Source organism: Dermacentor silvarum, chromosome 1 (genome assembly GCF_013339745.2).
Source record: "Dermacentor silvarum isolate Dsil-2018 chromosome 1, BIME_Dsil_1.4, whole genome shotgun sequence".
Lineage (NCBI taxonomy): Eukaryota > Metazoa > Arthropoda > Arachnida > Ixodida > Ixodidae > Dermacentor > Dermacentor silvarum.
The window spans coordinates 396,310,768-396,321,947 of NC_051154.1; the positions used below are offsets into that span (position 1 = coordinate 396,310,768).

General features: G+C 44.2%; 1 protein-coding gene across 1 annotated transcript; it reads right to left on the minus strand.

Annotated features, from left to right (window-relative positions):
* Positions 1–2,643: 2,643 nt before the first annotated feature.
* On the minus strand, positions 2,644–8,245 carry LOC119454545 (uncharacterized). The gene is made up of 2 exons (XM_037716450.2): positions 7,822–8,245; positions 2,644–3,532 (listed from the first exon to the last, which is right to left on the minus strand). The coding sequence occupies exons 1-2, from the start codon at positions 8,188–8,190 to the stop codon at positions 3,140–3,142; spliced, it is 762 nt and encodes a 253-aa protein (XP_037572378.2). The 5' UTR covers positions 8,191–8,245; the 3' UTR covers positions 2,644–3,139.
* Positions 8,246–11,180: the final 2,935 nt, after the last annotated feature.

Sequence of the window (11,180 nt, forward strand, 5' to 3'; positions counted from 1 at the left end):
CTTTATACAAGAACCTCTGCACATTGGACGTGCATGCTGCTTCTCTTGCTGTTATAGCCAAAATGAGAAATTGTTCTTATGAACCACTTCGCAGCTTTGCATTGTGCACTTTTACTTACAGTTAGCATTTATATGCTGTGCTATGGACAACAGCAAGACAAGTCAGGCAAACCACCATGTGAAACACTAATATTCTGGCTTAGGGCGCGTTGGTACTAATATAGTGCAAGACAGATGAGCTGCCCTACAGCAGTGCTGTCAACATTACACGGCTGACAGCACCGCAAACCCTTAAATTTATATTTGTTTGACAGGATAATGCATTCTAGTAGTTTTCATGTCGTATATGCATGAAAATGTAAAGAACTGGTGAAAACAGCATTCTTTTACGTATATAGTGTATCTTACCACAAGGTAAGGTACACAGATATAAGATATAGGTAAGGTAACAGAACGTTTCTCGCTACACATAGGTAGCGAGAACGTTCAACACATTTTTAAGGCGGAAGCCTTTAATGGCTCATTGGCAAGGTCATCTACCGTCAACAGAAACTGTCATAGCTGTCCGGCCACCCAATTGGTCTCCTCTGTGTCATGACGTCACTTTCGCCAGCCACAGTTGTGCGCCTCCTGATTGGCTCGCGTGGGTGACGTCACTGTCATCAAGTGCGGGTGTCGGGGTGGTTCGGCGCCGCGCGGGTCTGTCGGTTTCTTCGTCGTTGCTACAGTTGCTACAGCAACGTCGCCTGCTTGCCTATTCGTTTTGTCGTCTGCTCCACTCATGCCTTGACGCCTGCAGCGCGCATAGCTGGATAAGCACCGCCATGGAAGACGCGTATCCTCCTGATCCACAAGAGGCGCTGCAACAGTTCCAGGCGGCTACAAACTACTTTAACAGACACTTTAACAGGCAATGGTGTCAGGCTTCCGCCGTTTCACACTTTAGTCCCGACAATGTGTCTTCGTTTCTTTTTTTAGTATGCTTCATTTGTTCGGTGTGTATGTGTTTATATTTTATTGCGTTAAAGTTCTCAGCGTGGTTCACACACTTTCCGGGGTCCAACAATCTAAGTTTCTATGCATGTCTGTATCTATCAATGATTATCGTTGTTTGTACCTATGTTTGCATCTAACCGCTTCCCCGCCTACCTGGTTCACGGGTAGTTCATGGTCCAATGGGTTACGCATGGGGCTTCTGTGCTGAGGGAACAGGGTTCTAAACCAACCATTGGTCCAACTTAGGTGGCTGGAGTATGTGACAATGCGTACATACGCGCCCCACTTCGACGAACCTCTTTCACGCCAATGTGGGTCACTGTAGATGCGTAACTAGGTGTGTACCAGCTGTTCGAAGAAGCTCTCTGACTCCGACTCTGAGAAGTGGGCGTGTGCCACTCGGTGCGCCCCAATCTCCAATGAACCTCTTAGATGACAACTTGCGTCGCGCGGTTAGTGCCAGTGGTTGTGTGCCGATCTGCCATGAACGTCTTTCAAGGCAACTTGGGTAATGTGCAGCTCTAATATGCCAAAAAATATCGCTTAAACTTATCCGATGTCGAACGAACTCAAATCCGCGTCACAGGGGTTCCTCAAGGACTATAACCCGACGCGTCAGTCAGCGGCGCCATGAATGCACCGGATACCTGCCGCTCTACAAGGTACCTCTCGCCAACTGTGGTAACACAGTGTCTGCCACAGAGTGTTCGGCAAGCGAGGCGAACAATTCACAGCATTCGCAGGCAGCAGTGCGACACGCATCACGTCTCGGAGGCTACGTGCGGACTTGTCGGCCGTATCACAAGATGGCGCAACGCGTCCTGAAAAAAATCGCTAGAAAGGAGACGAGTTGCCACATGACGCCTTCCTCAGCGTTCGCACGCACTGGCGCACATGCATTTCGGATGTCACGCGCAGGCTTGGCGACAGTGGTGTTAGATGGCGCCGAGTGTTCTAAGCGAAAGGCGAAATAGGAGTTTCACTGGAGTACACGCCACATTCGTAACTCGTTACGACGATGACAGTGCGTTGCGTCGCTATATTGATTCAATGCCGACGCATTACTGTCGACAATCATTATGTGATGACCTCTACTGAGTTTTCGAAATTTACGCATAGATTCGATTTGCCAACCACGTAGTAAACTGACAAAAATATTTGTTCAACTGAAATAGCAAATCTTTGGGTGAATAGCTTTGGGAAAGTCAACATCTTTCGAACAATCATTATGTGATGGGCTCTACTAGGTTTTCTTAATTTACGCAATGATTCGATTTGCAGGCACGTCGTAAACTGTCAAAAATATTTGTTCAACTGAAATAGCAAATCTTTGGGCGAATAGCTTTGGGAAAGTCAACATCTTTCAAAGAAGCTTTCAACGCGTTATTACATAGGCATCGCTCAGATATCCCGAAAGCCATTCTGTGCTCTGGCCCTCAAGTTTCAGGAAATGACGTATGAGATAATAAATACGTTCCGTTTCATAGCACAATTCCCAGGTTCCTTCTAGATATTTTAACAAGTATAGTAACGCGGCGAATGGGGCTAGTTGGTTTGGTTTAACTGCTAAAGATGACAATGGCATAAAGCAACACGGGACCTCGATGTTGTTAAAGACAGGCTATGTACACGCCGCTGAATGTTTATTGGGAAAAATAATATATATAAGCCCAGCCAGGCTGGTACGTGCACATGCCAGCAAATGTGCACAGAACACAGGATTTCCGAAAACATTCAATTTCTTCGTAATTACCCGATGCATAAACTGAAATAACGACTTAACTGGAAAGTTCACAATGCAATCCATTACAGCTTAGAGTCGTACAAAGAAAAAAGGATAGACTTTATCACGAAATTCCTGGCTCGGCATCTTTTGCACGAGAAAGTACTTTGGAAAAGAGACGAAAAGCGCCCGTGCCAAAGAAACAGTCACTAGATAAGCTCATTGTCAGCCCATACAGCACTTGCGTCTGTCGGCATACTTTTCGTGCCTTCTTTGTTCGCTCTGTTATCGCTATTAAGAAGAATAAAAACTACGTTTATTTGCCGTTACTGCGCGTTAAGTTTCTAATCAAACTGGACGAATGGCATGAGTGTGTCTACAGGGCACACTTGTTGAAATACATTCTTGTGGAAGCGTCGCCTACTTTTGCAACTGCTCAATTCCAAGTGCTTTCTTTAGAGCAGGGAGTACATGTGTTTGCGGAAGTTTGTAGAAAATGGCCCCAAAACGTTGGTCACTTGCTCTCATCATGTCAAAGTAGGGAAGCCCGTTCACTCGAACCTTCTCCGGGCGTGTGTTTGTGCCCCAGAACGAAGGATCCTCTTTCAAGGTCACACGTGCGTTCCACACTGGCGTCTGCGAAGTAGAAGTTGTGCCATCGCTGCTACTTGCGCTTGTGTGGCCCAAATGCTGGCTTAGTTTCCCCTGGAACACGACTCTTCTGTATGTCACTACAATGCGCCCACGATCTTCGCTCGCTGTCACGTTGTTGCCCGTGAAGAAGTACTCGTAAATCCCTGAGATGCTGGCGTCCTAGGCAAAGAAATAGATGGCAACGTGTTTGACAAAGGATTATATACATTCCAGCAACCAAAATAATGTAGTTGCAAGTTTTCTGAGCAATTTTTTTTACCACAAGCTACCGCGAAATTTTGGGTCTACATAAAAAAACTGCAGAAAAACAAAACAACAATCTCTAGAAAACAAAGTGTAGAGAATCAACCAGAACGCATTTGTCATTATTACGAACATTGAAGAAGCGGTGAGAATAATTTCGAGATAAATAAGGACTAGAAAATTTGGCATGACACGGTATGTAATATCAGAGCTAAGCAGAACGCAATATTTATTTATGTTACGGGATGGCTTTTAAATATGTGTGAAACATGGTTGTTTTAAGCTTCAGCGTCCATAAGGATTAGCAGAGCACGAAGAATACTGTGTTCATCAATATATCTGTGCACTTAGGTTTCTGAAAGCGTACGGAAGCAAGAAAGCACAGTGACCCCGAAGCGTTAACTACTATGCCGTACTTTGGCGCACTCGTCCGAATAATTTTTGTACACGCAGAAATAAATGTATACAAGCACCGCATCTGCACACCTAATTTATCAGGCCACGGTGATTCATGGTACACGATGCTGACTACGATCATGGCCATTTTGGGTGTACAGACATTTTATTTGGTTTGTCTGACTATGCAGAAGCAATGCTCACACACGTAGTTCCTTCAAAAAGACAAGCGTGGCATTCCTATTTTGACGCTCTTTTTCTAGATGTCCCATTAATTTCATGTTTGCTCCTTTGTCCTTTACTCTTTTTTGTATATATCGTCAGTTGTGAAACTGCTGGCAAGCATTGTTAAACCTTTCTTGGCAAAAAACTGCTGGCTTGCTTGAATACCATTCTTGAATTTTAGTGTAGGGAGCCAGCGTTTATCATTTAAGAGCTTATCCATATCAGCGACAGAATTATGGCCTTCATGCCCGTTTCAATGTTTTCACTGCCAATAACGTGCATTTTTTTACTAACTGAACGTTGTTTCAACACTTCAGACAATGTTTTGCACCCAAGTCAGTTGACTTGTAAATTATAGTTTTTTGAGCTGAGGAAAATTTATGAAATTGCGAGCGGCAGATGGCATATCTCTACTCCTCAAGTTGGTTTACTCGAAGAGGCCGAAAATGCTTGCACAAGAAATGGAGAACCACAATAGAAGTATAACCAAAATTTAAGTAATTACGTTTTACACTTAGTTTACGGCCATGATGCGTAAAATGCGCGAACGTGTTTCATCCTATGCTTAGTGGCAACAAAAGACGACAATGACGCAGCCAATCGTGAGCTTGGCGCGGGCGCATTGACTGTGGCAATATAAACAACTGTATTAAAAAAAATCTAGTACCAATAAGCGAGACGCGCGGCGTCCAACGGAGAAGCCACATATTTTTTTCCAGAACCCATGTACTGTGGGAATTGAAGTTGTGCTAAGCATTTTGTAGGCTATCCAGCATTGTCTGGGGTTATGGAAAACCGTTACCAGGTGGACCAACTAGGTCCTTTATGGCAGAAGCTGTGTTTGTGACGTGAGCGTGTGTATCATGGCAGGAGCAAGACGACGGTGATGACTATCGTATGAAAACAACAGCTTGATTTCTACTGCAGCCTTTGGACGCAAGTTTAAGACATGCTGACTGCTGCATTCTACATAGATACAGGGCGTGCGAAGCAGGGATTGTGACGTTATCCGGCTCGGTGTTATGCAATCGTACGTACATCAGTGAACAAAAGTATACGGACAAGTGATTGCGCGATAGAGCCGATTTCTTCCTCAGCCTGTGAACCTACGTTGACATCGAGGACTGCAGATATGCCTACCATTGCGAACTTTCCCATGTACTCGCCAATTTCAATATTGCAAGTTAATTACCGATAAATTAGGTTTTTCAGCAACCTTGTGTGTCTGTACACTTTTGCTCACGGCTGTGCATACGTCTATTTCTGGCGCTTGTCAGAAAACTGCCGCAAACGACGATGACATTTGTACTCCGGCAATGAAACGCTTAAAACCTGTTTGAATTGGGCTTGTACCCCTTGTACGGGGCCGCATTACTTACGCTAGTTACTGCCCGAACAAGTTCCAAAAAAATATTTTTGTAACTTGCTTATAACAAACTATATGTTTGTAAAAAAGACATATAGATTACGAAATTGTAGACAGTGAGTTGGCAAAATGTATGCCTTTGAAACTACTTCTAGATGAAGTATTAAAATTGTATATAAAGAAGAAAGTCTTTCTTCCTGAAAAAAAAAACATTTTTCTAAGCTTCGTCTATGGGGAGGGGGGGGGGACCCATGCTGCTTGACAAATAGTTTCTCCCGTTCGGCAGGAGTTTTTTTTTGCCTTGCACATTTGTCCAAACAATAATTACTCTCACGTTCTGGACCCTTTCGCGACATTGCACTCCACTTCCTGAGTGACGTCCTTCATGGACGCATGTCATTTCTAGTTGTCGCGGCATTTGTTCAAAATTGTATTTTATGGGTTCCAAAATTAAATAGTTAATGCTATTTTATTTCTCCAAGTGAGAATTTCAACCGCCTATTTATTTAACTCAGATCACAAGGCACTGGTTGGGCATGTTAACGATATGTGCGTTCCGTATGCCAGAATACCACCACGTTGGGTAACCTTTTTTTGTAAAGTGTTTTTAATCACGTTAGGAAAATGTGTTTGTCGCCTTGCTGGAAAACATCGGCTGTAGTGCATTTTTGTCATGTAAACAGTAATACACAGTGTGTGTGCAGGTGCTCCCACTTCACGCTTTGAGATGGCACGTGAGATTTCCTATCTTTCACTGCTCAGGTTGAAACTTCGATGTCTACGTATTTACTGTAGCTAAACGAATTGCTGGCGGACACCGCTGCTTGAGCGTTGAATAGAAGCCGTACAAATAAAAAACTTTATTTGAAATTACCGCTGCTAATTCTGAAGTCGGTAAGCCTTCTTTCTTGGTCAGAATTATTTATGCTTGAGCCTAGATGCGTCGATTGCACGTAAACAAATCTGGTGCACCCATGAGCTGAGCCTCATCTCCTGTCGAAAAGGATATCTGCACTAGCTTTTGGCAAAGGCGGAAGTTTGTACACTTCAACATCAGAAAATGTACGTACAAGTGGAACAAATAGGAGCGCAAGCATTGCTGCACCTTCGTTCTTGGAGAGAAAATTTCTATCATGCAGCAGCCGATTGACGAAATTCCGTTTCCAAAACAAATATTCGTGTGAATTAAAAGCACATCCAATATTTGGCTTAGAAGTTCTACTTAATTGAGCGAATTGATAACTTATTAGTTATTCTTATAAGAAGAGGAAATTTTGTAAAGTTAAAATTATATCCACACTTTATTGTTTGTGTTAAAAAACGAGAGACGTGCAGATCTAGAGTAACGCAAGTAGAGAGAAACGGACACCACAGACAGCCTATAAATATACCCTAAAATACTACAGCGAAAGTTCCTATTTTTTATCCACTAACAAAACCTTCCCTATATTCTCTAGTGAATTGCTGTTGTGAATGTGCGGCTGGGACACATTATGACGCATACGCGCCAAATATAAAGTCTGCCTAGTATTGCACAAGGAAATTACCAATAGTATTCTCAAATTAGCACCTGCTATGACACTAATGCTCGAACACATCATGACTTTACCCATAAGAAACCACACTTAAAACTTAATTTTGCTCAAAGAAACCTTGTGTGTATTTTCAAGTGAATGACTGTGATTAAGATAATGCTGAAACACATCGTGACTTTACTCATAAAATTCCACAGGTAAAGAGTCATGTTTCACCTCCATACACCAAAATAACCATGTGTGTGTTTCTGAGTGGTGATTTGGAATCAATGCTGAAAGGCATCACGTATAGATTTCCTGGTGAATTTCTGATGACTCAACCGGAGAAAAATGAGGAGCTCAACCGCACTGAAGAACTATTTTCGTAAAGAATTAAACAAAAGCTATCCATGCATACCTCTTCAGGTGAATACTTTATTATTTCAAGCAAGTTTTTTGCATAATAATAATATTCGGTAATTATGCTCGACAATAACAACCAAAGCCCAAATATAAGTATAGCCGAGCAGTTAATTTGCTTTATATATGCATAAGAGTCCACCGTGGAAGTGATATCCTCAGGAGAAAAGAAGTGCGACAGCTTTACGGAGCATTTCGATACTGTGCACCGAAGCTGCAAAGCCGCTGTCACACAGTATTCATACTAGAACCACTGTCAAACGACAAACATAATAACCACTTACCCCGCCGACTCCTATGGCGAATGGAAAGTGCCGCACGTCAGCTCGACATACAGCGTCCTCCGCGGTCACGTTCACGTGAGCAAGGCGCAGAGGAGAAAGGGTGCCGTTGTACAAGGTGTAGCTGTCAGAGGTAACATCCGGTGCAGGAATGCTCTCAGGAAGGGTAGCCCCCATCCTGGTCACGGCATCGCGCAGCAGAGTCCGTGCATCTTCTAGGGCAGTTTCATCGCACAAATCTGGGCGCTGTGTAGTAAGCTCGTCGTCCCAGAAGGAACACGCCGGCGCTGCATTGCCACGAGGTCGTCTTTGCAGCGTTATAAGTAAAAATAAAGTTGGTGCATGCACGCTATTCAGTTCGAACGAGCACATAATGAATACTTGCCTTTTATGCGCATTCAAACATGATTTGCCTGGTACAACTGGAGAGACAAAAACACATTTTTTATTCGATGTTCTGACGCTTCCTTGGTCCTAAAATGATACCCTACACATTGAAGGTGAGATATGAAATGACGCATTCCTACATAGTACACGCACAATCAGCACACATATGTCCACAAAGCAAGAAGCGACATAAGAGCTAGGCCGAGGCCAGTGTCATTGAGAAAGGCTAAGAGGGCCTTCGTTGTCCGAGACGTAGTATAACCAGTGCTGTTAAATGTGCTAGTGCGTGGTGCAACTGTAAGGAGATGCCGTGTAAGTTTACAGCAGATTGTAGTTTACCCCTTAAGGTCACTCACTACACAGACACATAAGACTTTAATGAAATCACCGCATGCATTCCACTTGGGGTAAAATATAAAGCTTACCGGAAACGGATTTGACAAGAAAACTGAATGAATATTACAACCACAACAGGACTTATTAAGGAAGCGAACCTGGTTGTCGCCTCTTTTCCATTTTCTACCCGAGGTTTCCCTATAAAAGTTCACTGTAATGACAGCCGGCGTTTCTGAATTTTTGCTGTATTCCCGTGCGGTTTAGAGAGAACGAGCCCATACTAACTTATACGCATTACCCGAGGTGGAACATACAAGTACATGTCTCCTTCTTTCAAGCCGTTTTTGCTTGCCTCGGTCAACAAACACTTCGTTACAGAACGTCATCGCACAATACGACCTTTTACTTTCGTCCGTAGGAGTGGCCGAAGTAGGTCTAAATTTAGCATCCCTGCAAGCTGGGCAATAGTCGGTCTCACCATTGCAGTCACAAACATGTGAGTGAAAATTTTGTTTGCACAGCGAGCCCACATGGCAATCAACGGACCGAGAACAAGGGCAATTTAAGAAGCACACATGAGATTTTAGCTTACAATAAGGAAGCAATAGTGAGCGAATAAATGTGGCATTTTCGCCCAAAGTCAAGAAAATTGAAGCGATAGCAATGTTTAGCATCGCCCTCGAGCTCTTCCAATGGTGTTTCAACTATACACATAAGTGACATGGCGTGGTTCAGGACGCGAGACAAGCGCTTTTGTGCAAAATAAAGATTGCCATTGCGGCTGGCAGGCGTCTCAGAACGCTGGCTCGATAGGTATTGACGCCAACGGTTTTCCGGGGGCCACATGTCAATTGAGCACGAGATGAGGCCCAATGAAGCCTATCGGCGTTATTAGCTCGAAGTTCCCTATATGTTCCACTCAGACCACTGTATGTTCATACCTGCACGGCATGAAGGCTAGTGTTTCTTGCACGCAACTTTCATGCCAGCATCGGAAGGCGGAGCGCATCTGTGACTCCACCGAAGAACTGAATGCGCAGAGCTTCATTGTGCGTCTACTTGTATTGGTCGTTTTAGCCGCCAAGTGGCGCTGCACGTCTATCTTTATTTCCGGAAAGTTTCTAATGCTCCGCGGGCAAGCTGCATGACCCCCATCGATACCGTGGCAGCACGGCAGAGACAATGTTGATGGTAGCAGCGTAAGGTCGCCTAGAGTGTCCGTGTAAGTGCTATCGCAATAAAACTAAGCCTGAAGCCTCCAGAATAAGGTTTCTCCTATTTGCACGCAGTTGTCCACTTCAAGCTTTATTTTTCTTTTCCCTGAGCGCTTAGTATTGTTTGCAAGTCTGTTAAGAGCACTGCTGTTCTTATCCCACTTGAGCCACAGTTAGGTCAACTATTGCTTTGCGGTGCAAAATTGCTGGAAACATCGAAACGGCAATTATTTCCTACCCAGGCCGAAATTTAGCAAATTTTCTTTTCCAAGTCACTAAATTACTTTGTTTACAGGAACCTCCCTGAAAAATGTGACGTCAATCCGAGAATTTCTTGCGGCGTCAGTAATTTTTCGTCACGGTGCAGTTTCGCCAAGGTCACCGCCAAGGTCACCGCCAGCATAGACACCTAAGTATTTCTCCTTAATGAATAACAGGGAGGACATCATCACTAACAACTGCTTTTATGCAGTCTGTGCCGGCCCTTAGAGAAGCCGATGTTTCGTATTATCCACAAGGAGTTCTGTTGAACCTTCACCTTATAACCGGAAATATTCTATACGCCGTCAGTAGTGTAATGTTTCATCCGCCATGGTTCCTTCGTGGCTTCGGCGCAGTATACGTCGCTGTGCACGGGGTCGGTGGGATTGAATCCCAGCCCCGGCGGCCGCATTTCGATGGGAGCAAAATGCAAAAAGGCCCGTGTACAGTGTGTTTTGTGCCCGTTAAAGAACCCCAGGTGGTCGAAATTATTCCTGAGTACCCTTCTACGGCGTTCCTCACTATCAGATCGTGGTATTGTCACGCAATAACCCATTACTTAATTTTCTAGTCATGTATCTTTTTTCGCGCTCTTGCCCCAAAACGCACCCTTCATATGAGTTGGTAGCTGCGTCATTTTCGAGCATTTTAGCATTTAGCTGCGTCATTTTGAGCATTTTCGAGAAAGACAAGCCCACTCATCGACACGTTGCACGAACGTCATAGAATATAATACCTCAAGCGAAACAGCATTCTTAGCAAATGGAAAGCTTTACCATTTCTCATCACAGCTGATTACTTATCTACGAGTGTGAATCAGAAAATATTTGCGCCTATTTTTTACCCAATTAACGGCTGTAAATGCGAAGTCAACATCTCCATTCCTAGCGGTGGACCTTTCTTGGACCGGCTAAGCCTTATGTGTCAGTAGCTCCGCGGCACGGCGCTGCTGTTAGTTGTTGACGATGGCGATTTTGCTTCACACGTCCCCGGCATAAGAGCAACGAAGTGTGATTCGCTTTCTATGGAGCAAGGGGCGAACGTCCATCAAAATCCACATGCAAATGCAGCCCACGAAAGGGAACGGTGTCTCGCTTTTGAAAAGTGGGAGGTGGTGGTGTTGTGAGTACGCAAAAGGCGTGAAGCCGAGACCGCGTCCGATGG

Bases quoted from the DNA above. Each gene is read 5' to 3' on its own strand.
- LOC119454545 (XM_037716450.2), bottom strand. From the start codon at position 8,190: ATGTGCTCGTTCGAACTGAATAGCGTGCATGCACCAACTTTATTTTTA. The intron at 3,533-7,821 runs GTAAGTGGTTAT...TTCTTTGCCTAG, and splicing joins TCGCCATAGGAGTCGGCGGG to GACGCCAGCATCTCAGGGAT.